At 42.6% G+C, this 26,924-nt stretch overlaps 1 protein-coding gene across 3 annotated transcripts; it reads left to right on the forward strand.

Moving 5' to 3' along the window:
* The first annotated feature begins 1,064 nt into the window (after window positions 1–1,064).
* On the forward strand, window positions 1,065–6,128 carry LOC114793486 (butyrophilin subfamily 1 member A1-like). 3 transcript variants are annotated; one of them, XM_028985304.1, is made up of 14 exons: window positions 1,073–1,232; window positions 2,215–2,315; window positions 2,380–2,733; window positions 3,350–3,502; window positions 3,588–3,752; window positions 3,842–3,925; window positions 4,127–4,156; window positions 4,235–4,273; window positions 4,680–4,706; window positions 4,785–4,844; window positions 4,929–4,976; window positions 5,091–5,141; window positions 5,225–5,251; window positions 5,327–6,128. In XM_028985304.1, exons 2-14 carry the CDS (start codon window positions 2,258–2,260, stop codon window positions 5,860–5,862), a joined length of 1,632 nt encoding a protein of 543 aa, XP_028841137.1. In that variant the 5' UTR covers window positions 1,073–1,232; window positions 2,215–2,257; the 3' UTR covers window positions 5,863–6,128. The 3 variants fall into 3 exon arrangements, with proteins under 3 accessions (XP_028841146.1, XP_028841130.1, XP_028841137.1); XM_028985313.1 differs by having other exon boundaries at window positions 1,065–1,232; window positions 4,127–4,273; XM_028985297.1 differs by having other exon boundaries at window positions 1,068–1,232; window positions 2,404–2,733; window positions 4,127–4,273.
* Window positions 6,129–26,924: the final 20,796 nt, after the last annotated feature.

The following is a 26,924-nucleotide window of genomic DNA, read 5'->3' on the forward strand; positions in this document are numbered from 1 at the left end:
GGTAGTAAGTGGGGTTTGAACCCGGGTCTTCTGGTTCATAGGTGAGTGTGTTACCCACTAGGCCACTACCACCCATACATGACAGCTCGTGTGTGTATTAAACAGCGAGGGTGACGGTCATCAGCGGATTAAAGAAGATATTAGTGAGAAGAGGTTGGGTGGCAATGGAAGTGGAAAGTCCACTTTGTGGGATGACCGGCGGCAACAGCAGGAAAAATCAACACTGAGTGCGATGAAGGAAAACGAAACCGAATTCACAGAATTCCACTGGCGTCTTTGAAACGTTTCGCTGGTGGATGGAAGGACGGTCTCAAAGAAATTCCAGCACCGTCACAGGAAACCTGCCAGAGTTCAAATAAATGTCATATGGGGTGGTACGCAGGTACCAGACAGGTGGTCCATATCAGCCCCATCTTAATATGAACCCCAGTATGGGCAGCAAAAAAATCATTAAAAAGAATTAATATTAAATATGTGTCTACACCCTAATACCACTGAGGATTAATTAAAAAAAGAAATGATGGACATAAACATGTAACCTTTCTGCACATGATAGTGAGAGGGTCTGATGTGTAATTTAGATGTCAGTGATTGACAGCTCAGAACCATAAGAAATGACTAACTTACAGTCACTAATATATATAGATATGCATATTTTATGACAGACTAAAAGTTGTATGTCATGAACAGCTCAGCCCAGAAAACATGGCAGGGTGAATAGAAGAAATTAAAAAAACGGGTCCAACAGGTTCTAGCAAATCTGGACGCCGACGCCACACAGAATAAAGTTCCTGAGAAGACATGCAAGAAATGCATCCGGAATCAGGACATTTTCGTGTTCTCTTTCACTAATCTGCAAGTACAGGGAATTCTGTGTAGTGTTTAAAGCCAGTTTCAAGTTTTCTGCCCTCTTGTCTCATCCGGGGGGAAAAACTGGTGCCGTCTTGGGGCAGAACCACGAAACCAAGATCATTTATCTCCTTCAACCGAGACCGGGCCACCGCGTCACCTCACAGAGTGTTGGTTTGATCCAGAGCCAAAAGGAAGTTAGGTGTCACCCTCCACACTCCTCCCATCGCTCCCTCGGGACTTTCCGGCTCTCTGCTGCCTAGTTTTGACGCCTCTGTCTTTCGTCCGGCGTTTCGGAGGCTCGCTTTCGTGTGCTGTTTGCTTGGCTTTCGCCCCTGCGGGTGCAATGTGAGGACGAGCGACTGCGCCTCGTCCCGTCCCAGGTGAGCGTCAGCAGCACCTTCCTGTTCGGCTTGCACGACTTTACAGAGCAGTTTACCGTTTATTACAAAATGGCCGTGCCGTTAACGACGGGCGGAATTAAGCACACGGCGGAAAATCCCTCATCATTGTCGGGGGCGGGACGTTAAACAGTAAAATTTTCTTTTCGGTAATTCCTGAGGGGGACATGTATATACAGTATAGGCCAAAAAGAGCATGTGGGGCCCAGATGGGCTGGTCTGGTCTGCCCAACTGGGTCCCAGTTCATTTCCATGGTGGCAAGACCAGATGGGGAGCAAGAGCCGCCCTGATTTACCCACCGTCATGAAAAACAACTTGGACCAACATGGACCTCACTGGCTTTTCTCTTTATGTTAAAGTTGAGTGTTAGTTGTTCTGCGTGCAGAACATGTTCCTGCAAGAGGCGAAGTAACTCTTGTTGATCGTTACTTTTCCTTGTAGTTCCACGGTTAAACCACCAGGGTGATTTAATACTTCTGAGAGTTTATGATAGTAAAACTGACTCTGGTTAGGTTTAAATGACTCTGACTCCACCCTTCAGTTTAGGGTTACGGGTCATAAGAGAAATACCGTGACTTTTCAGTGTTTGAGGTGAACACATCGTTTCATCAGATATTTACAACGGCTCCATTATCAAATACGAAAACCTTATTCAGGACGGCCGTAAGAACAGAATCAGCAAGAATTGGCTCATCTTCTAAAGTTCTGCAAGCAAAACGGAGCCCATCAACACCCAACTTTGTTAATAAAAGTGAGAAGCCGGCGAGGTCCATGTTGGTCCGAGTCTTTTTCAATCAGGGGCGACTCCTGTACCCCACCTGGGTTCAGTTTAATTAATAAATCTGGCTAAAACTAGCACAAGAAATGTGTTACACAGGTTTACACAGGCTGCGTATGAACGTTCGGCCTTCTGCCTCCATAAAAATGCTGGCCGTACTTAACAGGTTTTTATCATTAACACAGGCGAACAAAGACAAAAGTGAAACTGTCCCAGGGACTGGCGGCGATGTTGCTGATATGGACGTCTTTCCTTCTGCCTGTGGCCCTAAATAATGCGGGCGAAGGTAAGAGAATCTAAAACAATGAATCGTCATAATCGTCCACATTTAAGGTCATTTTTATTTACAGCACCGGAAACCTTCTCCCTCAAAGTTCCCACGGAGCCGATCACAGTCCAGTCCGGATCGTCTGTCGTCCTGCCCTGTCAAGTCTCTCCCTCCTTCAGCGTGGACGACTTGGGAGTGTCCTGGTATCGGCCCGAAGCCGTCAACTCCCCAGTTCTCCACTATGAGAACCGGGGGATCCAGGAGAAGGCCTCCGACCCGCGGTACAGAGGCAGGGCGACCCTAACAGGCGACCTGGCCAAGGGCTCCGTGGACCTGGCGCTGGAGAACCTCACCGTGGCCGACAACGGCATCTACGTCTGCTACGTTAGTAGCAAGACGTGGTACGAATCAGCCGAAGTGACCCTGAACATCAGAAGTATGTTTATTCTGCCTCTACATGGAACTTGCTCAGAAGGCAGTTGCGCACTTACTTTACTCCACCACTGTGTGGCATTGTTGGCCTCTTTAGGGTCTACAGATTTAATATTTTTAAATATTTGTTTAAATAATTTGAATGAATAGGCCAATGTCAATGATGTAGCATGGTCATTTTCCACAAATGATAATAGCAATTAATACGACATTAATGCAATATTCCCCTCGGGAGCAAATAACGCAGTGCGGGGGGGGGTGTTCAGTGATTCAAGTCACTGGTTCACCAATCAGAATGCCGGCAATTTGTATGTTTGTTGGTGGGCGTGGTCTCCAGATGCGTTTTCACTGAACGAAACCCCCTGATATAAATTCAAAGAAAACCCCAACAGTAAAAAAGCTTCTTGCATTTACAGCATTATTTACCAGACACCCTTATCCAGAGCTACTTGCAGTCAGTAGTTCCAGGGACAGTCCCCCCCTGGAGACACTCAGATTTTAGTGTCCTTCTCAGGGACACGATGGCAGTAAATGGGGTTTGAACCTGGGTCTTCTGGTTCATAGAGGAGTGTGTTACCCGCTAGGCTACTACCACCCATGCTTCTTGGTTCTGGTCGTAGATGTGGGTTCTGTTCCAGTCCTCTTGCTGTCCGAGAAAAGGGACGGTCAGGTGAATGTCACCTGTGTGTCACACGACTGGTTTCCAGAGCCGACGCTGGCATGGAGGGATGGAGGCGGAGCTTTAATCCAAAACCAGCATGTTCAGTTTTCAGGTAAAGGAGCTCATTCATGAGCTCATTCAGGAGCTCATACCTCTGAACTCTGAACATGACCAGGTCCTCCTCTCCCTCGTTTCAGCCGTGAAGTACTTGATGACCGTGAGCTCCTGGATGCTCACCCCATCTTCAGAGAGAGACTGGATCTCCTGCTCCGTGTCCCTGTCTGGTCCCGAGGCGAGGGAGAGTCGAGTGGTGCCCCGCATCAGCAGATTACCCACAGTTCCGCCCGAATACCGGACGTCTGGTGAGTGAGAAGGTGTGAGAGGATGAAATGGCTCCACTGCACTCAGCCGGTTCGGCGTTCTACAGGCAGAACGTTCTGTTTCAATGCAGGGAAATGGGCTGAGGCCATCATGGGAATTCTGCTCGTCCTTCTCACTCTGCTGTTGGCTGCGCTCGTTCTCCTCTATAAAAAAGGTAAATCTCAATTGTACTACGATCTTTTACAACTCGCGTGGTTGGTCACGTGATTGGACATGGAACGGCTGATGAACCCTGGTTCCATGATATGGGAAGGGAAGGAACTTGTGCTTTCCATGCTTTAATATCCCTGCGTTCTATAACCTTTAACATCAACGTTAAACACGTATAACTTCAATCGGTACATTTACTTTCAAGGTTTCATCGCTTGGAGCCCAAAGACAAAAAGTAAGTTACGGCACTTCCTGAATGCTCCATTTTCGTTGCCAGCAAATGATCTTGTTTCTTTTGATTTCATACTTTCAGAGGCATTCGCTCAGCAGCCACAAACTGGAGGGTGTGCAGGTGAGGAGCGGCTCCATTTTCACCTTTTATGAACTCTTCAGAATGCAGCAGCAACTTATTTCCAGAAATGTTTAGCAGATTTAAACCATTGCGTGATGTGCATGCGTTTTAGTATTTATTTATACCATCTGATTCATATTTTTGTTGCCGACAACATGCATGTTCGTGCAAAGTTCATTCAAACGATGCACAGTCCAAAAAACCCCACTTTACAACCCTCTTTTAAAGAGGATGAGCTGGACCGCTTTTTCTTACATTCTGATCAACTGATCAGAATTGATCAGAACTGATCACTTCATCGATGGTAACATGGAAGCACGTTGTAAGTCGCTCTGGATAAGGGCATCTGCCAAGTGCCTTAAACCACCACAACTGGTATTCAAATAGTTTTTTTTTTTTTTTTCAGCACAAGAAACGAAGATTCTTCTGGAAAGTACGTGTCTTTAAATGCCGCAGGAAATCAGGCGCATTTTAAGAAACCCAACCCAACGCTTCTATAAATGTTTTACAGCGAAGCGCACTGCCCCAAACAACACTACAGAATCCCATTCTGCAATGGGACATGAAACGGGTACGTACGTGGAACGCGGAGACGTTTGCTTCATTTGCCGCATTAGCACGCATGAAAAGCACAACTTTGTTCTAAACCTTTTAGAAGCAAGAACCGACCCCCAGCCAGCGAAAGAATCAGTAAAGAAAGCAGGTAAATCTTCACGTTCACATCATCTCATCAGTACAAAATCAGCAATGCACAAGCATCACAAAAACAGACACGGGTCGTTCCTTTTACCAAATCCTTTAATTTCCATTTCTTCAGAACAAGGGGTAAAATCTACTGATACGGGCAGTGAAATTATCCTCATTCAAGGTAAATATCTACATTACATCTACAAGTATCTGCATTGCCGTATTAAATTCCTGAAGTATTATAACCAGACCTTTATTGAACAGAACTGTGCTGTGTCAGGGGGTGGAAAGGTAAGGTGTGAATTATGCACCCATGCTTCAGGATTAATATTCGGACTAATAATATTCATCTCTCTTCCCTTTCAGTGAACCTCACACTTGATCGTCAGTCTGCTCCAGGTTTCCTGACGGTGAAATCGGCGAAATCGGTGAAATATTCGGACGAAAAGAGAGACAAAGTCTCTGAGAATCATCCTGCTCACGTTCTGTGTGAACAGAGATTCAGCTCACATCAGCACTACTGGGAGGTGAACGGCTTCATGGTAAAGGGCTATAGTTTCCCTTTAAAAACTCCAAAAGGAGAAAGACAGTCATCCTACGCTGGGGTGTGTGTCGGCGGGAGAGAGCCAGCTTGCTTATCTCCGGAGAACGGCTACTGGGTTCTGCACCATAAAAAAGGAACGGGTCTCTACGCCAACACACAACCACCAACTGCAGTCCCACATGCACGGCCATTTTTCACACTGGGAGTGTTTTTGGACTGTGAGAAACACACTCTGTCCTTCTATAATGTAGACAGCGGGACGCATCTGTGCACCTTTAATAACATCCCACCGCATAAAACACTGGTTCCTCTCATCAGCCCTGGGGTGAAAGATCCGGACGAAATGACACTGAGTTAAGTTTCACAAGTAAGAACGGACTCAAGCATCCAGAGGGAACATCGGCTTGGGAAACCAGCGTTCGAAATACACTAGAGCGCCAACTGGTTAAGCAGTGCAAAATGTCTTTATTGTCACTGTAATGGGTTCAAAGAAATCTGTAGTGTCAAGTAATTCTAAAAAAAAAAGAAACCCATATATGAATATGTTTACAAAGATAGAATAAAAAACAAGGTAAAATATATATAAAAAAAATACGATTTCAGCGTAAAAAAAAAAAAAAAAAAGTCGTATGAAGATGGTTATATTTAAGCTTTTCTGCCACAGCGAGACCTCTGCAGTTCACCCAAAAAGGGTAAATTCATTACTGTAAATACAAAGTTAAGGAACATCTCAGCATATAAAACAACAATAAATCTGAAATTGACGTTATGTTCTTTTCTATTAAGAGTGTGTGTGTGGTTGGATCTCCCAGAAACGGTCAGTGATGTATGTCTGGTTGTGATGTCGTTTTTTTTTTTAATGGTTAACAAACCTTTTTGACAATATTTGCAGGATTTTTGTATATATTTCATGTACAAATACGCATTGAAGTTCAATAACCTTTATTTTTCATGACTGCGGGTAAATCAGGGGCGACTCATCTGGATTAGGGGGTTCATATTAAGCCTGTGTACCACCCATGTGGGCGTGTTACCTGGGAAGGGGCGGAGTCACTGACATTTAACACTAATTAGTGTGAGTTTTACAGACTTTAACACTGAAAGCGTTCGATTTATCTCTGATTTGGAGTGGGCTCATATAATCTCTGTGCAGTGTTAAAGTAGTTTCACAGCGTATGTAGAATATACACGAAGCGAGATAAATCAGGGACCGCCCACACGCTACCTTGGGAGGGGCGGAGTCACAGTCACACAAAAACAATAATGTCAGTTTTATGAACTTTATTGAGGCAGAGTGAGACAATATAAAATGTAGCGGGAAGACTGCACGGAGAGGGAACTACATAACAAGCGTCGCTTCTGCTTCTCACAAGAACAAGATCCTTAAATTCTTCTAACAGAACAAGAGACAAATTTGATGAGAAAATAGAAAAGCCAGGTCCGAGACGGTGGGTCGCTTTAATTGACAAATCGGGCTAAAACTGACACGTGACAGTCGGTGGCTGCAGCGAGGCAGAAGTGCCACGTCTGGTTTGGAAAGTAATTGACTTTTCTCAAATTAATTAAATACATTCAAATAAACTTGACGATTTGTTCCCGTATGGTTCAAGATTCAAGGTGTATTGAAATAATGTCCCACACAGACACCCCCCCCATATACACACTAAACTATACTAACTACAGTAACCAAAACCTCCCACAGCCCCTCCTGCTATTGCAAACTCCAGTAGGCCACCTACAGGTCATGTAGGCCTCCTACAGCCGTTCTGTTCAGTTTCTGATTTGGTTCCTGAACTAAATTTATTTTGTGGATTCATAGACCTCCCCAGCGTGTTCCTTAAGCTCTCGCTCTTCCAGAAGATGCAAAGTCTAGTGCTTTAGCTAGTATGATGTGTTTTACCACTCTCAAACTTAATGCAGTTAAACCTAAAAAGAAGGCAAATGTTACAAGCAGGGCCCCCACGCCTGCTCCTGCATTAGCAAGAAGCTTGAGCATCCATCTTCTCCTCGTCATGGCCTCCTCCTTCTCAGTGGCCTGGTCGACCACGCGACAACGACCCCCACATTTCTGCACGAGTTTCTTCAGCTCATCACACTGGGCAACAAAGTCCTGGATGGTCTGACGGCCTTCCAGCTGATCGCCGTGCGTGAAAAGAACCACGCTGTACACGAAGGCGTCTTCACCAAGCAGCGTGCCGATCTTCTCCATCGCCTCCCTCTCTTGGGCCGAGTACCTTCCTATTCTGAGCACGACGATGAGCACAAGGTGCCCTGGGGGCCGTCCCGCGACGTACCTCGATACCTCCTCCGGTGAGTCCGATTCGAAAAGTTCAGGTGCGTCTGGAGGTTGAACCTGCTCGCCTGTCTGAATTCCGCGCTCTGATTGGTCCGATCCTGACGTTTCCTTTCCAAGAAGAATAACTCTCATTTCTTTAACAAATCTGTTTGCCGTGGCAAGTAGGTGTTAGACCATAAATAGAATTTAATTTAGTAAAGAAGTTTTATTTGTGCTTCTTTTTTTTTTCTTTTACATTTACATTTAAGGCATTTGGCAGACGCCCTCATCCAGGGCGATTTACAACGTGTATTCTGCCTTTTGCAGGCAGCAAGTTGGCCTATAGTGCCCCCTAGTGGCTGGGAGGACAAGAATCCAAGATGGCGGAACACAGTGCCGAAGCATTCCCGTATTGAGCTGATATGGATCCTGGACTGTTGTTGCTTTGGACAAGATTTGTCTGTAAGTGTTGTTTATGACGAGATAAGGACTTTCTTTTTGTTTTGTGGTTAAACGGTATAATTATTTCTATACTGGTAGCGTTAGAAACGTGTATTTTGTGCTAGCTTGCTGTGAGCAAGTAGCGAGCTAATTTGCTATGGTATTTAGCTGATCGTCACATTTGTATTGGTCAAAGAGAAGTCAATGGTCAGAGGCCATTCTTCAGTAAATCAGCACAGAACAGCAAACACAAGTCTGTTTATTGGAGCATCATCATCTCACTGTCTACCTGGTGGAGACTAGAAAACCCAGAGCGAGGGCAGCACAACGTGCTTCCATGTTACCATGGATGAAGTGATCAGTTCTGGTTCACTAGGACCCTCAACTATGAATACAACCTTTTATTCACTCTGTTGTAGTTTCTATACATACGTCAGACAATAAGAAGCTTACAAGTTCATCTAAATATTCTCTAAAGAGGAAGGTCTTGAGCTGCCCTTTTACCTTCAGAGATGGAGGGACCAGGCGAGCAGTACTGGTGGTTCGGAGTAAACGAGGTGCAGTGCGAGGTGTAATAAGGGCTGTGAGGTAGGATGGTGCTACTCCATGTTTGGCTTTGTAGGCCAGCATCAGTATTTTGAACCTGATGCGTGCAGCTACTGGGAGCCGGTGGAGGGAACGTAGCAGAGAGGCGGTGTGGGAGAATTTGGGAAGGTTGAAGTCGTGCTGCTGCACGTTGTATGAGTTGTAGAGGTCGGATGGTAGATCAGCCAGAAGGCGTGGTTAACTGTGTCGAACGCTGGACCGATGACCGATCTGGCCGCATGTAGCTTCTCAGAAACAGCCAGAAGGGCCGTCTCAGTAGAACGAGATGTTGTCCTGCATGTTAAAACCAGACCCTGGGCAAATGGCTTTTTAACTCCTGCTTCGTCGCGTCTTCTGACGAAGGACTGGATGCCTTTTCTGATGCCGCACAGCTTTTTTTTTCAGAGAGTTATCTGCTCCACTGGCCTCTCTTCTCAATATACGTCTCGTTGAAGCTTCTGTCCAGAACGTGTTTCTCCTTGAAGTCCTGGTACCCGGTGTTTTTTTTTTTGGGACATCATGCATGGCTGCGGATTCACAGCTGGTGTCACCGCTGGGTTTCCATCCCCTTTGGTCCTGGTGAAGGCTGTGGCAAGTATGGAGATGACGGAAAAGCTCCCAGCAGGCCTCATGACTAAAGACCAGAAACATAAAGATCAATCATCTTGGCATGATCACCTAAAATTGACCTTCCAATTGGCTCATGGACATTTTTAACCTGTTCCTGGACATCAGAGAGCTTCTTTTTCCTGGACATCAGAGAACTGCTTCTGCAACTCCTACCTTGAGGAGAGTTGACGGGAACCGAGGTGGTAGATGTCTGTCACAGGGAACTGTCGCTGTGGACAGGCGAAGCCCTCGCTTTCGTGTGTGCAGGCCGATGAATGCAAACGATGGGATTTTCATGAAACCCTCGCTGATGGAAGAGAAGACCTCTCAATGCCACAACAACAACACCTGAACCATGAAAAAGAAGAATCCTTTTTGAAATTTGAGTGTGTATACTTCCATTTTTTTATTTCTGGGTAAAACCGATGCCACATTGTTCTGTGCCTGACAGTAAATAGAACTTGATGAATAAAGATAAATTAATTTTTTTAACATTTACAGCATTTATCAGACACCCTTATCCAGAGTGACTGGGGACCTCGTCTTAACCTTAGCTAAGCTAGCAAAGCTAAGCGTCCCTGTGTTCAAGTCAGCCTCCAAACATCGTTTTGGTTAAACGTAAGAACTATAATACAGGATTTTATAATGGCCAAATATAATCAAAACAGTTGTTTAGCCTTACCAGGGTTTGTCGTTCAACAGTAATCTTTTTTTAAGTAAAGACTTTTTTGTGATTATTTAAGTTTGTAGAATATTGTATTTTGAAAGCACTGGGCATTTCAAGTTGTTATAAGTAGTTTGTATGTTTCACTTTGAAATTAAACATTTCACTATTAGTATGCGACTTTTCATTGATGTACAAGTGTCCTTTATCATATCACTATCGCAATGTTGATCTCAATAATCGCAATATGTCTTTTTCCCCCAAATCGTGCAGCCCTAAAGGCAAGGCACGTGAATTTGAGGCATCAAACCCTCAACAAAGGGTTTATATCGCACATATGACCAACAAAAATATACCTCTTGAAAATACTAAAATATTATTCTTATTCGTGACCTGCAGAGGTGGGCAGTACCACGTTACTGTAATAACACTTTGGTCTTCTTATTAGTGGAGTTTCTCCTTGTGTGCAGGGGTGTCAACTGTAGGGCCCGTCAGAGCCCGTTGAGACGAATTGTATGTGATTATGGGCTATATAAGAAGGCCACACCTCCTGCTCAAGCTGAAGTCACCACCGAATCAGCCGTAACCATGGCTACTGCAGCTTCTCCGGCTCCCGCTGCTCCTCTGGCTGTTCCTAGTTCCTCTGCTAATTTCAATTGTGTGCTTCATCGGCTCGACCCTGATCTCTGGTCCGGACTTACAATCAGTAGTTACAGGGTCAGTCCCCCCCCGGAGACACTCAGGGTTAAGTGTCTTGCTCAGGGACACGATGGTTGTAAGTGGGGTTTGAACCTGGGTCTTCTGGCAAAGGCCCACACAACAGCCAATCAGAAATTAGCTGTACCGGATCTGGGCCAAACGCAACACAAGAACCAATGAAAAGGTATCCAGGAATTGTTCATGCTATTCCACCGTTAAAAACAGACTGAGTCTGCCTGTCCAAGTCATGTCCAATCAACTGGCTTTGTCCACAGGTGGAGACCAATTGGACGCAGTGGCGGCGTATGTGCTTTTTGCCTGTGTATTCCATACATTGCACTGCTCAAACTGGACAAGAGCTTTACAGTCCACTGTATACTTTTTCCGAAGTTCCCGAAAGAGTTGGTACCCATGTACCAATCTTAGCTGTTCAGTCCCAAATCCTCCAGCTGCTGGGAAATACAGTACCGAATGCTGGACTGTAGTCAGGTTTAAAAAAGAAATTGAAATTTTACACCGATTTATTAACAAAGCTGACTGCATCAATAATAGTCGCCCCTGATTTACCAAACATCATGAAAAAAACGGATTAACAACACAGGTTTCTTTTCCTCTATACTAAAAAAGTCGTATCTGAACCAAATTTTGCTGACTCTTCTCTTACTTCTTCTAGAAGTTTGCTTTAGGGTTAGAAACAACTCCCAGAGACCACTGTAAAGACCACTATTTGGAGCTTTTTTGTTCCAAATAAGTCTGTTCAGAGGCAAAAGGGTGGAGTGTTTTGTATTGATATAAAGTTATAAAGATATAAAGTTGTACCTGGTAATAACCCTTTTATCAACCGCAGCATTAAAAGTCGATGTAATGAAGAACTATTTTCAGTTCAGTTCTCAGAGTAAAACTGATAAACAAACAAGCTTTATCACTTCAAAATGGAAAAGCCATTGACGTCCACGATGTCCATGGCATCAAACTGACTCTTCGCCTCCCAAAGACAAACTGGTGGTCCTCATCTGGGTTCAAATCAAGGTACGGCTGATGTGAACCATCCAATGTTTCCTTTGAACAAGGCTTGAAGAAGCTTACTAAAGTTGATCCAGAATTCTAATTCTCGACCAATTCTAGAGGTGGTTTAATCAGGGGCGTTTTTTTGCTCCTCATTTTGGTTTCAAATTAAGGCAGGGCTGAATAACCTGGCTACCTTGTATCACCACTACTTGCTCCAAGACCTTATTGCCATGGTCGACATGAGATGGTCAAACTAACTCTTTAAATACAACAAATTGCATTGCTTTTCTTCAATTACATATGTACGTTCAGATATGTCTTAGACCGAAACCTCACAGAAAGACTAATGCTAATATTCCTCCTAAAAAGATACATATCACAGACAGTAACGTTACATTCAATACATGGAAGAACTTGCTTATTTATCTTTTTAAATTCTGGCACATGTGTCCCGAAGTTTTTACGGGTGGAAGCCGGTTTACTTTCTTCTCACCTGTCACAATGTTGTTACTAGTAAGAAATTCCATTTAAGAATTTTTCATCGATTACCTTTAAATAACTTTCTGTTGTTACTCAATCGTGAAACCAATTTTAATAGGTGTTGATGCTTGAACAGGATGACGGTGAACTAAAAGAAGGATATAATGGAAGGATGTCACACAACGTTTTGTGTGTTTGTTCGTTTTTTTTATGTATGGAAATGCAGCATAGTCGGGTACGTCAGTGAGCTGCTGTGATTATCCTCACACATCAACAGAAACCAAGTCAAATATCAAACGGCACGCTATCAACAGCACACGTCATTAAAACGTTTTGTTGAAGAGGCGCATGATGAATTTTGCCCAACTCTATTGGGGAGGCAGTTGACTTCAGCATCTGAGTTAATGTTATTTGTTGTAAAAGTTTTCCATTCTAACTATTCAGCATTGGGAAAAGTTCATATTTAGATAGCTTTCTTATTGTCACAATTACGTAAGAAACTTGCATACGGAACCGACCCGATAAGATATATATGTATTTTTGGGGTGAGACAGCCCAACTAAAGTATCACTTATAACAATAATATCATTAAGGTCGGTCATTTAAAATCTAAAACACTCTGAAATAACTTAAATAGCTTACTTTTTGTCATGATGTTGAAAAGAAACTTGCATGCATCTTCAACATATGGAAGAATGCTCGGGGAGGCAGGTGACGGTGTATTTCTTGGTACTAGGCGTACCGGTACATGACGCACATGACCACTGTGTTGGGGAGTAACGGGGTACATGTACCGGCGTTACGTATTTAGAATACAAAATATGAGTAACTGTATTTCGTTACAGACAAATCTATCACTTACACATGCACATGCAGACACACTCACAAAAGAAATTAATAATTCAAATTTCTTCGTCTAGCACTTAACAATCGCCGAGCATGTTCTTTGCAGACAAGTCAGGCGTAATCAGGGCTCTTAGTTTTTGTAAACTCAAAATCTATAGAAATCGAATGAGAATTGCTGTTGTCTTCCTCCTGTAAGTCGCTTTGGATAAAAGCGTCTGCAAAATAAAATTAAGTTAAGTAAAATAAATAGCCTAAACTCGTTTCAGGAACTTCAAAGAAATATGAGCTGAAGAATTATACAGTACAGTTTAGACACACCTTCTCATTCGATGTGTTGTCTTCATCTTCATGACCATTTACGTTGGTAGATTCTCACTGAAGGCATCAAAACTATGAATGAACACATGTGGAGTTATGTACTTAACAAAAAAAGGTGAAATAATTTAAAACATGTTTTATATTCTAGTTTCTTTGCTCTGATTACTGCTTTGCACACTCTTGGCATTCTCTCCATGAGCTTCAAGAGGTCGTCACCTGAAATGCTTCTCCAAAAGTCTTGAAGGAGTTCCCAGAGGTGTTTAGCACTTGTTGGTCCAGCTCACCCCAAACCATCTGGACTGGGTTCAGGTCCGGTGACTGTGGAGGTCAGGTCTCCACTTTTTGTTAAGTCCATAACTCCACATGTGTTCATTCATAGTTTTGATGCCTTCAGTGAGAATATAATAATGTAAATGGTCATGAAAAAAAAGAAAACATATTGAATAATAACGTGTGTCCAAACCCTACATTTACATTTACGGCATTTGGCAGACGCCCTTATCCAGAGCGACTTACAACGTGCATTCAAGTTACCATCGATGAAGAGATCAATTCCGGTTCACTAGGACCCCAACTATGAAAACATCTATTTTATTCACTCTGTTGTAGATTCTGTACGCAAGTTCGACAACAATTTAATCTAAATATTCTTTAAAGATGAAGGTCTTGAGCTGCCGTGTGAAGGTGCTCAGTGACTGAGCTGTTCTGACCTCGAGGGGAAGTTCATTCCACCACCGAGGGGCCAAGATGGAGAAGAGTCTAGATGAACGTCTTCCTTTTACCTTCAGAGATGGAGGGACCAGGCGAGCAGTACTGGAGGCTCGGAGTAGACGAGGTGCAGTGCGAGGTGTAATAAGGGCTGTGAGGTAGGATGGTGCTACTCCATGTTTGGCTTTGTAGGCCAGCATCAGTATTTTGAACCTGATGCGTGCAGCTACTGGGAGCCGGTGGAGGGAACGTAGCAGAGGGGCGGTGTGGAGAACTTGGGAAGGTTGAAGATTAGTCGTGCTACAGCAAACCTTTGGCCTGTACTGTACATAAAGCAAAAAGTGATTAAAATAGTAACACAAAAAATACAAATTAAAGTGTAATTGTGTAATTGAGTGATGAAAACCTACTATCCAGTACACCCATCCCAACCATGTAACTAATAATCAAGATTGACCTATTAAAACATAAAAGCCAGTGAGGTCAGTGTTGGTCCAAGTCTTTTTCATGATGGTGGGTAAATCAGCAATTCTTGTTCATCTGGGTTCTTGGGTTCCTATTAAGATGGGTCTGATATGGACCACCTGTCTGGTACATGTGTGCCACCCATATGGAACTTGTTGCCTGGAAACTCGTTTTATATTGGGGAGGCAGTTGACTTTAGCATCTCAGTTAATGTTATTTGTAAAAGTTTTCCTTTCTAACTATTCAACATTGGGAAAAATGTATATTTAGATAGCTTTCTTATGGTCACAATTACATAAGAAACTTTCATGAAAATTCCGATTATGCAGTTAAAACGATCTTGCCATTTTATTTTCTTAACCACAAATAGTAACGATAGTCATGAAGAGTCGGAGGTTTATCCATGTTGAGCGAGCAGTCGCCATGTTGTTGGCATGGCTGGTGGCCTCAGTCCTGGTTAATCTAGTCAGGGAGGACTAACCTGAAGTTCAGAAGTAAGGATGCTCTGTCCTGATTGCCTCCAGTTATTCTGTATAGAGTATACCGAATATATCTTTACAAATGCAGCACTAGTCAGGTTCATCAGCCAGCTGCTGTGACGCTCACAAACGGCCAAAACCCATGACGTTTATATGTATTAAATTTAATATAATTAATAACAGAACAACTGTTAAACGCGCTTTAGTGAATGTGTGCTTGACATTTTTCTTCCACCGCTTGACACAACTTTCCTTGGACTTTATTGGGGTGAGACAGATAACTGAAGGAACTGAAGTATCACTTATAACAACAATATCATTAAGGTCGGCCATTTAAAATCTTAAACAGTCTTGAAACACACACCTTAAATAGCTTACTTTTTGTCATGATGAAGAAACTTTTACTGTTTAAATGAGTGCTAATCAGAATTCAGTTAGTTTGATGAAATAAATGGATTACACGGCGGTCTGATCCGCGGCCCCACCCGCTGCCACCAGGACGACCCGGCCGGGCAGTAAAACCGCATGGAGTGCTGCCCGGCGTGATGAGCTAAAGCCATCTGCCGGTTTGCAAGTGTGCGCAATAGTGCGCGTAATAGTGCCAAACGTTTCCGCAAAACGTGCCATTTTCTCCAAGTACAGTATGAGTGAGAGGAATAATTAATTCATGCATTTTCATTATCCTTTTTATAATAAATATCTTGGTGTGGTTCACTGATAAGGCTTGTAGCCTCATTGTTTTTTTGCAAGCATTAGAAAAGCATCTCCTCGTATTTTTATGGCACTTGTTAGCCAATTATTGGATTTTTGGGGGGGATTTAAGTTTTTCAACCAAACAGTTCAGCACTGACACCTTAGATGGTTCTTGTTGCCTTTGTTAAATGGCCATGAAATAATGTTGCTGGGTTGCATTAAAACATATATTGTCTTGTGTTTAAAATGATATCTGGTGGCAAGGTTTAAAGTGCATTTTGTCATTGTCACATCAAGTTTGAATATCTGATTTGTATTGAAGGATCTTTTGTATTTTGAATTTATTTGTGGAACAATAATACTGACAGTAAATGCCAAAAAAAGTATAATTTTTGAGAAGGGTTTTATGTATTACCTTTTTTGTCCTAATCAGGTAGAGGGCCTTGAAAATGCAAGGCTACAAGGGGCAGTGGTGGCCTGGCGGTTAAGGAAGCGGCCCCGTAATCAGAAGGTTGCGGGTTCGAATCCCGATCTGTCAAGGTGCCACTGAGGTGCCACTGAACAAAGCACCGTCCCCACTCACTGCTCCCCGGGCGCCTGTCATGGCTGCCCACTGCTCACTCAGGGTGATGGGTTAAATGCAGAGGACAAATTTCACTGTGTGCACCGTGTGCTGTGCTGCTGTGTATCACTTGACAATCACTTCACTTTATTTTTATTTTACTTTTTATTAGTGGTGGGCCGTTATCGGCGTTAACGTGCTGCGTTAACGTGAGACTCTTATCGGCGATAAAAAAAATATTGCCGTTAATCTATTCACAAAGTTGCGTTGGGAGCTGGGTCTATACTACGCAAGCTATTGTGCCGGAGTTAAATGGTTACACTAGATTTATAAGTATATTTCTTCTTTCTTGTGTCTTTTAGTTTCTTATTTCCTAAAGACCTTTATTTTTTATTTTGTATACCTAGCGCGGATGTATACCTAGCGGATGTATACCTGCACTGTAGGGGGCGAGAACGAGTCTTCGAACTGTGAAATTACTAGAGCTGTAATACTCGGATCCTTTTTAGGATTCGGCTCCCTCTGAGTCACTCACTAAACTGATCCGGATGTGTGAGTCACTTGAGTGGAGCGCTAACCCGGATCAGAGAGCGGGTTAGCGCTCCTGGCGGTTAACTTCCTCTGCAACCGGACTCATGTAAGCCAATATATTGGAGTTTACAATTTAGACATGGTGTAGTTAGGACTCGAAGGATTCGGTTCAATGGAGACCTCAGATTCGTGACTCATGAGTCATTTAAAGGATCCGGGCAATTAACCCGGGTGAGTCATGAATCGCACAGCTCTAGAAATGACCACATCACGTGTCGTGGAAACATGGATGCAGCTATGAAGCCGCCGGGTTTGCTTTAATCTAGATTAATTTAGATTGCTATAGATTAATCTAGATTAATTCCAAGACTACAGTGAGATTAATCTATATTAAGAAAATTAATCTATGCCCACCTCTACTTTTTATTTTATTATACTTTTTTGTTATATGTTAGTAATATATTTAACTGGATGTGACCATATAAACACAATACAGTGTTATTTAAACTCTGGCAAATTTGCTGTGTTGGTCTCTTTGAAATTTGCACTTTGCTGTTCTGTTTTGGACAATTTTGCTTTTGGCAATCTGGTAAAGCAATACTATTTTATTCAGTAAGATATATATGTGTGCTTAGTGAAGAAAATGCGATTATGCAGTTAAAATGATCTTGCTCTTTTATTTACTTAATCATAATATTAATGATAGTTGTGAACAGTTGGAGGTTCATCATGGGGACACATGTGGCCAACATCCCTCCGAAGCTGCTGAATGGTGGCACGCAATATGAGAAGAGGTACGGACATTATAGTGAAAGGAAATCATAGGTGGAAGTATAATGGCAGAACAATTAAGTTGCATAATATTAAAACCCCAACAAATCCGATGCACGATAGAGAAAATACGCGCTTGAATTTTTTCCTCCACCGCTTGAACCTCCCGTTCTTGGATTTTTTATTCAGGGGGGGGTAGTTAACTTCGGTCTCATTTAAAGTAGTAGTATTATTACGATTATTCATTCTTAGTCCACACCATTGGGTAAAATTTAATCTTAAATAGATTTTTTGTCATAATAAAGAAACTTGCATGGTTCTTCAACATATGGAACAATGCTCAGCAATCGGGGATGCAGGTGACGATGTATTTCCTGGTACTGGAAGTGTTCAAAGACTAAACGTTAAAGAACATCAAGAGATCAGGAACTTCGAAGAAATATGAGATGAAGAAGTATACAGTACAGGCCAAAAGTTTGGACGCACCTTCTCATTCGATGTGTTTTTCTTTATTCTCATGACCAATTACGTTGGTAGATTCTCACTGAAGGCATCAAAACTATGAATGAACACATGTGGAGTTTAGATTAAATTAGATTAGGCTCAACTTTATTGTCATTACGCATGTACAAGTACAGGGCAACGAAATGCAGTTTAGGTCTAACCAGAAATGCAATTAGCAGCAAGTGCAGGATAAAGGTCAAATAAGTTATGTATATACATATGGTGATATGTACAGGAGATGGAAAAATATGAACATATTTATAAAATAAAGTGTAGAGTCAGAATTGTAGTGCAATGATTATGTGCAAAAATGTGCAAGATTAATGGTGGTAGTAGCCTAGTGGGTAACACACTCGCCTACGAACCATAAGACCCGGGTGCGAATCCCACTTACTACCATTGTGTCCCTGAGCAAGACTTAACCCTAAGTTGCTCCAGGGTGTGACTGTCCCTGTAACTACTGATTGTAAGTCGCTCTGGATAAGGGCGTCTGGTAAATGCTGTAAATGTAAATGTGATTAGGTAGTACAGTGGTTATCAGGAGAGTATGGGGCGGGGGCAGAGGAGTACCAACATGGTAGTGGGTAGCTTCTTCTTCTTTAATGTTCTCAAGAAGAAAGGCGCTGGTGAGCCTTCCTGACCAGGCTGGAGGTGTTAATGATCCAGGACAGGTCCTCTGAGATGTTCGGTCCTTAGGGACTTGAAGGATGAAACAGGCTCCACAGCCATCCCATTGATGTGGATGGGATCATGCGAGCCTCTTCTCTCCGTCCTGAAGTCCACAATGAGCTCCTTGGTCTTGGTGGTGTTAAGGAGCAGAATAGTCTGTGCACCAAGTGGCCTGTAGGCAGTCTCTTCGTTGTTGTCGATGAGACCTATCGCCGTGGTGTCGTCTGCAAACTTGATAACGGAGATCAATCCATGCACAGGTCGGCAGTCGTGGGTGAAGTGGGAGTAGAGGAAGGGGCTCAGCACACAGCCCTGTGGTACACCAGTGCTGAGCGTGATGCTAGTGGAGCAAATGTGGCCTGCATTACATGCTGTGGTCTGTTGATCAGAAAGTCCATAATCCAGGTGCAAAGTGAGGTATTAATGTCCAGGGCTCTAAATTTAGTGATTAACTTAGAGGGGATGATTATAGGTGTGAGTGCTACAGGGCGGTAGTCATTCAGGCATGTTGGGCTAGAGTGTTTCGGCACTGGCACAACGGAGGTGGATTTGAGGCATGTAGGAACAGCTGCTTGGCCGAGGGTCATGTTAAAAATGTCTGTGAAGACGCCAGCGAGCTGCTCTGCACATGCTCTAAGTACACGCCCCGGGATGTCCAGCAGGCGTGCGCGCGTTGATCCGACTCAGTGCAGTGCAAACATCTGAGGAGGTGAGTATGATGGGCGAGTGGTCGGTAGAGGAGGAGATCCTGACAGCGTGTTACTTGTTGTCCCTTTCAAAGCGAGCATAAAAGTTGTTAAGCACATTCAGAAAGAGGACATTTGTGGTTGTGGGGGTTGAATTGCTAAGTTTATAGTCTGTAATGGCCTGAATGCCCTGCCACAAGAGTCGAGGATAAGCGTTGGAGAAGTACTCCTCTAGCTTTAGTTAGTAGCAGTGCTTGGCCTTCTTGATGCCCTTCTTCAGATTTGCCCCAGAAATGCTGTAGGCCTGTGCATCACCTGATCTGATGGCATTGTTGCGTGCCTTCAGCAGGAGACGCACCTCCTTGTTCATCCAAGGCTTCTGGTTTGGGTATGTGGTGATCTGTTTCTGAGTAGTGACAGTGTCTATGGTGGTGTTAATGTAGTTCAGAACAGAGGAGGTGTAGCTGTCTATGTACGTGTGAGAGCCTCAGGTGGCCTGTGAAGCAAACATACTCCAGTCTGAGTGTTGGAACCTGTCCTGGTGTGTAATGTCAGACCCTGCTGGCCACACTTTGATGGTCCTCAATGATGGCTTCACACGGTTGATGGGGGAGCGAGTACTTGGGGGTGATAAACAAAGAAAGGTGTGTGTGTGTGTGTGTGGGGGTGGGGGGGGGGCACATCATAGGCTTCAGTCATGTTTGTGTAAACTTGATACAAGGTTTTGTTTCCTCTGGTGCCCGGAGAATGTGGTGCTCAGCTAGAGCAATAGCATTGTACGGTATTCCACTGTTTTGCCATGTTTCAGTGAAAATCATGACATTGCAGTTCCAGAGATTCTTACTGTGCTTGATTCGAATTCGAATCTCATCCATGTGGTTCACCAATGACCGTACATGGGCGAGAAGAATGCAAAGACAGCTGATGTGGTGTTAGCTTTAGCTTAGCTTGCATAATCGCAAAATGGTCCAAAACATATAAAATATGCCATTGAAAACAATGGCATATTTTATATGTTTTGGACCATTTTGCTTTTGGCAATCTGGTAAAGCAATACTATTTTATTCAGTAAGATATATGTGTGTGCTTAGTGAAGAAAATGCGATTATGCAGTTAAAATGATCTTGCTCTTTAATTTACTTAATCATAATATTAATGATAGTTGTGAACAGTCGGAGGTTCATCATGGGGACGCATGTGGCCAACATCCCTCCGAAGCTGCTCAATGGTGGCACGCAATATGAGAAGAGGTACGGACATTATAGTGAAAGGGAATCAAAGCATGATGTATAATGGCAGTAAAAACAAGTTGACTGCTATTATAAAGCCCAAAAATTCGATGCAATATATAGAAAATACGCACTTGAATGTTTCCATCAAACACTTGAACTTCCCGGATTTTTTATATAGGTGGGGGCAGTTAACTACTGTCTCATTTAAAGTAGTAGTATTATTACGATTATTCATTCTTAGTCCACAAGATTGGGAAAAAATTTAATCTTAAATAGATTATGTTTGTCATAATAAAGAAACTTGCATGGTTCTTCAACATATGCAACAATGCTCAGCAATCGGGGATGCAGGTGACGATGTATTTCCTGGTACTGGAAGTGTTCAAAGACTAAACGTTAAAGAACATCAAGAGATCAGGAAGAGGAGTGTTGGAACCTGTCCTGGAGTGTAATGTTCAATCCCCGCTGGCCACACTTTGATGGTCCCCACTGATGGCTTCTCAAGAAGTACTTGGGGGTGAGAAACAAATAAAGGTGTGGGAGGGGGGGTCACAGCATAGGCTTCCGCCATGTTTGTGTAAACGTGATCCAAGGTTTTGTTTCCTCTGGTGCCCGGAGAATGTGGTGCTCAGCTAGAGCAATAGCATTGTCCGGTTTTCCACTATTTTGCCATGTCATCATGACATTGCAGTTCCAGAGATTCTTACTTTCGTTGATTCGGATTCGAATCTCGTCCATTTTGTTCACCAATGACTGTACGTTAGCGAGAAGAATGCTGGGCAAAGAGAGCTGATGTGGTGTTATCTTTAGCTTAGCTTGAATTACATACTTTTCAATGGCATATTTTATATTTGTCTAATACTCTTCCACTTTTCAGCTTTATAAATAAAGAAATGGTTAAGGAAAAATTGGGCTTTTTTATTATCTGTGATTGCTACATTCATGTAGTTGTAAAAAGCATGAAAATACATTAAGTATTCCAAAGTATTCAGAATACCTTACTCACATTGAGTAACTTAAGAGAATACATTACAAACTACATTTTGGGCATGTATTCTGTAATGGAATACATTAAAACAGTAACCTTCCAAACACTGCATGACCAGTACACCCATACCAACAATGTAACAGGATTGACCTTTTAAACATACAAGCCAGCGAGGTCCATGTTGGTCCGAGTCTTCTTCATGACGGTGGGTAAATCAGGGGCGACTCTAGCTCCCCATCTGGGTTCTGGGGTTCATATTAAGATGGGTCTGATATGGACCACCTGTCTGGTACCTGTGTACCACCCATATGGGCTTGTTACCGGGAAAGGGGCGGAGTCCCTGTCATATAACACTAATTAGTGTCAGTTTTACAGACTGTAAGTAATATATTTAACTGGATGTGACCATTGCTGTATACTGGTGCTCTGTGAAATTTGCACTTTGCTGTTCTGTTTTGGACAATTTTGCGTTTGGCAATCTGGTAAAGCAATACTATTTATTCAGTAAGATATATATGTGTGCTTAGTGAAGAAAATGTGATTATGCAGTTAAAATGATCTTGCCCTTTTATTTACTTAATCATAATATTAATGATAGTTGTGAACAGTCGGAGGTTCGTCATGGGGACGCATGTGGCCAACATCCCTCCGAAGCTGCTGAATGGTGGCACGCAATATGAGAAGAGGTACGGACATTATAGTGAAAGGGAATCAAAGGAGGAAGTAAATTGGCAGGAGAATTAAGTTGCATACTATTAAAACCCCAACAAATCCGATGCACGATAGAGAAAATATGCGCTTGAATTTTTTCATCCACCGCTTGAACCTCCCGTTCTTGGATTTTTTATATAGGTGCGGGCAGTTAACTACGGTCTCATTTAAAGTAGTAGTATTATTACGATTATTCATTCTTAGTCCACAACATTGGGTAAAATGTAATCTTAAATAGATTTTTTTGTCATAATAAAGAAACTTCCAACACTCAACAATCGGGGAGGCAGGTGACGATGTATTTCCTGGTACTGGAAGTGTTCAGAGACTAAACTCTAACATTAAAGAACATCAAGAGATCAGGAACTTCAAAGAAATATGAGATGAAGAATTATACAGTACAGGCAAAAAGTTTGGACACCTTCTCATTCGATGTGTTTTCTTTATTCTCATGACCATTTACGTTGGTAGATTCTCACTGAAGGCATCAAAACTATGAATGAACACATGTGGAGTTTAGATTAGATTAGATTAGATTCAACTTTATTCAACACATTTACAAGTACAGGGCAACGAAATGCAGTTTAGGTCTAACCAGAAGTGCAATAAGAAGCAAGTGCAGGATAAAGGTCAAATAAGTTATGTATATACATATGGTGATATGTACAGGAGATGGATAAATATGAACATATTTATAAAAAAAAGTGTATAGTAGTACAATGTAGTGCAATGAGTATGTGCAAAAATGTGCAAGAGACATGGGGATGAGGAATTTTAGTGATTCAAGAAGATGGGAAAACGAATCCGGTCAGATAAACAGGGAAGGGGAGTGGGAGAGGAGGCAACACACACTGAATGGAGAAAGAATAGCCATTTTTGAATAAACCGGGGTTAAACTATCTCACTGAAAAAGCCTGGGTGTTAAAATACCCACATGTCCCAGTCCCACAGACCCATGCCTGCCTCGTCTACACTTACCGGCGGTTTTACTCTGCTGCGCCGTTAATTATTCCCATTCAGCTGCTCAGCTCCACATTGCGTTACTATTTGCTAGCTCATTTCCGGAAACTCGTGCCCGCTCGGCCAACAATAAGCATTCATTGGTTATTGGTCATCATGTGACTGAAGGCATCCTGATGATTTTATTGAACTAGAATTGTTTTTAATAGTTAAATGTTATTGTTGAGGGGTACAGGCAGGCCTACACATACACTGTTAATAATAAATGTATAAAATAAAAATAAAAAAAAGCAGATAAAAAGGGCACTTGGGGCATCAAAGACAAAAGGGGCAGGTGCTCAAGCACTCTCTGGCCCCCCTCTGCACGTGCCTGCGTGGAGCAGATGTGGTCTCACCTTACATGCTGTGGCCTGTTGGTCAGAAAGTCCATAATCCAGGTGCAAAGTGAGGTATTAAAGTTTAGTGATTAACTTAGAGGGGATGATTATAGGTGTGAGTGCTACAGGGCGGTAGTCATTCAGGCATGTTGGGCTAGAGTGTTTCGGCACTGGCACAACGGAGGTGGATTTGAGGCATGTTGGAACAGCTGCTTGGGCGAGGGACATGTTAAAAATGTCTGTGAATACGCCAGCGAGCTGCTCTGCACATGTGGTGATCTGTTTTGAGTAGTGACAGTGTCTATGGTGGTGTTAATGTAATCCAGAATAGAGGAGGTGTAGCTGTCTATGTCCGTGTGAGAGCCAAAGGTGGCCTGTGAAGCAAACATACTCCAGTCTGAGTGTTGGAACCTGTCCTGGTGTGTAATGTCAGCCCCCGCTGGCCACACTTTGATGGTCCTCACTGATGGCTTCACACGGTTGATGGGGGGGGGAGTACCTGGGGGTGAAGTTTAGGGAGTACTGTCTTCAAATTGGAGTGATTAAAATCCCCCGCAACAATATATGCAGGGTGAATTGGAGGATGCAGGGATGAAAAGAGGAGTGGAGGATAGGGGGATGAGTGGAGAAAAGTTGATTGTGGTTGTATTGATTACATTGGTTAAAGGGTGAAACAACAGTAGTCACACACTTCCAGGCTTCCAACCACCACAAGTTTCAGGGTGGTAGTAGCCTAGTGGGTAACACAGTCGCCTATGAACCAGAAGACCCAGGTTCGAATCCCCCTTACTACCATTGGGTCCCTGAGCAAGACACTTAACCCAAAGTTGCTCCAGGGAGACTGTCCCTGTAACTACTGATTGTAAGTCGCTCTGGATAAGGGCGCCTGATAAATGCTGTAAATGTAAATGTTTCACCCGTTAACCAATGTAATCAATTCAACCACAATCAACTTTTCTCCACTCATCCCCCTATCCTCCACTCCTCTTTTCATCCCTGCATCCTCCAATTCACCCCAATGCATTTTATAGAGCCAACGGTGGTCACATCTAACCACCACACATTTCACCTATTCAACAAATGTAACATATTCAACCATATTTAACCCTCTTTCCACTCATACACGTTACCTCCACTTCTCTTTTTTTTTTATCACACCATCATCCCATTTAAACCCTTTCATTTACAGAGTTACAATGGTAACATTTTCAGTCTTCCAACTAAGAAGTTGATATGTCCCAAAGTCCACTAAATTTCACATAACTCATTGTGGCCACGCCCTGATAGCATTTTTTACGTTAGCATGTCAAAATTACCGTGCTAATATTCCATTTTTTAAACACGTGGGCTTGGTCTGAACACCACTCTCTGCCACTGGGTCCTGGACTTCCTGACAGGCCACACAGTTCGGACAGGCACTAAACCCTATACGTAAAAAACAAAAAGCCGTTGTCATCTGTTAAAATCCACTAGAAGAAAAAAAACATCATGAAGACCTACTATCCAGTACACCCATCCCAACAATGTAACTAATAATCAAGATTAACCTATTAAAACATAAAGGCCAGCGAGGTCAACATTGGGAAAAATGTATATTTAGTGTGCTTAGTGAAGAAAATGCGATTATGCAGTTAAAATGATCTTGCTCTTTTATTTACTTAATCATAATATTAATGATAGTTGTGAACAGTCGGAGGTTCGTCATGGGGACACATGTGGCCAACATCCCTCCGAAGCTGCTGAATGGTGGCACGCAATATGAGAAGAGGTACGGACATTATAGTGAAAGGAAATCAAAGCATGATGTATAATGGCATGAGAATTAAGTTGCAAACAGAAAAAATCACAATAAATGCGAGGCACGATATAGAAAATATGTTCATGCATTTTTTCCTCCACCGCTTGAACCTCCCGTTCTTGGATTTTATATTGAGGGGGGGGCAGTTAACTTCGGTCTCATTTAAAGTAGTAGTATTATTACGATTATTCATTCTTAGTCCACAACATTGGGTAAAATTTAATCTTAAATAGATTTTTTTGTCATAATAAAGAAACTTGCATGGTTCTTCAACATATGGAACAATGCTCAGCATTCCCTGGTATTTACTGGAACTGGAAGTGTTCAGAGACTAAACTCTAACATTAAAGAACATCAAGAGATCAGGAACTTCAAAGAAATATGAGATGAAGAATTATACAGTACAGGCCAAAAGTTTGGACACACCTTCTCATTCGATGTGTTGTCTTTATTTTCATGACCATTTACGTTGGTAGATTCTCACTGAAGGCATCAAAACTATGAATGTTCATGTGGAGTTATGTATTTAACAAAAAAAGGTGAAATAAGTGAAAACATGTTTTATATTCTAGTTTCTTTGCTCTGGTTACTGCTTTGCACACTCTTGGCATTCTCTCGATGAGCTTCAAGAGGTCGTCACCTGAAATGCTTCTCCAACAGTCTTGAAGGAGTTGCCAGAGGTGTTTAGCACTTGTTGGTCCAGCTCACCCCAAACCATCTGGATTGGGTTCAGGTCCGGTGACTGTGGAGGTCAGGTCTCCACTTTTTGTTAAGTACATAACTCCACATGTGTTCATTCATAGTTTTGATGCCTTCAGTGAGAATCTAATAATGTAAATGGTCATGACAATACAGAAAACATATTGAATAATAAGGTGTGTCCAAACCTTTGGCTTGTACTGTACATAAAGCAAAAAATGATTAAAATAGTAATAGTTAAATGGCGGCCTGCTGATGGGGGAGCTTGGCGGGTCGCCCTGGTAGCCGAGCGTCACACAACTGCCCTGCGTTCCACGTAAGATTCATTAATTAACCTGTGTAGGGAGAATGAGTCGCTTTTGATTTATGGAATTGTTATGGAATGAAGTTGCTTCTTATTGAAAAAGAATCAACTACACTTGGTATATCTCCCGATTTTTGGCTGAGACAAACAAAAGAAACGGGATTTTTTTTTAATCATGTAAATGGATTTAATTAAGTGTAAGTAATTTGTCAAATGTATTTTCATAACCTGGATTACACACTGCTGAAAACCTCTTGAAATATTTGAGTCTAAAATGTTGGGGTAAAAAATCCAGATTTTGTTACTTTTTTTACAGATTTTATTTGCGGCCACGATTACCCATCTCTGGAGAAAAGCA

Source organism: Denticeps clupeoides, chromosome 1 (assembly GCF_900700375.1).
Source record: "Denticeps clupeoides chromosome 1, fDenClu1.1, whole genome shotgun sequence".
Classification (NCBI taxonomy): Eukaryota; Metazoa; Chordata; class Actinopteri; order Clupeiformes; family Denticipitidae; genus Denticeps; species Denticeps clupeoides.

Excerpts from the sequence above, each read along its gene's own strand:
- LOC114793486 (XM_028985313.1), top strand. The coding sequence starts at position 2,258 with ATGTTGCTGATATGGACGTCTTTCCTTCTGCCTGTGGCCCTAAATAAT. Across the intron at positions 2,734-3,349 it reads AGTGACCCTGAACATCAGAA|ATGTGGGTTCTGTTCCAGTC; the intron begins GTATGTTTATTC and ends TTCTGGTCGTAG. Across the intron at positions 3,503-3,587 it reads CCAGCATGTTCAGTTTTCAG|CCGTGAAGTACTTGATGACC; the intron begins GTAAAGGAGCTC and ends CCCTCGTTTCAG.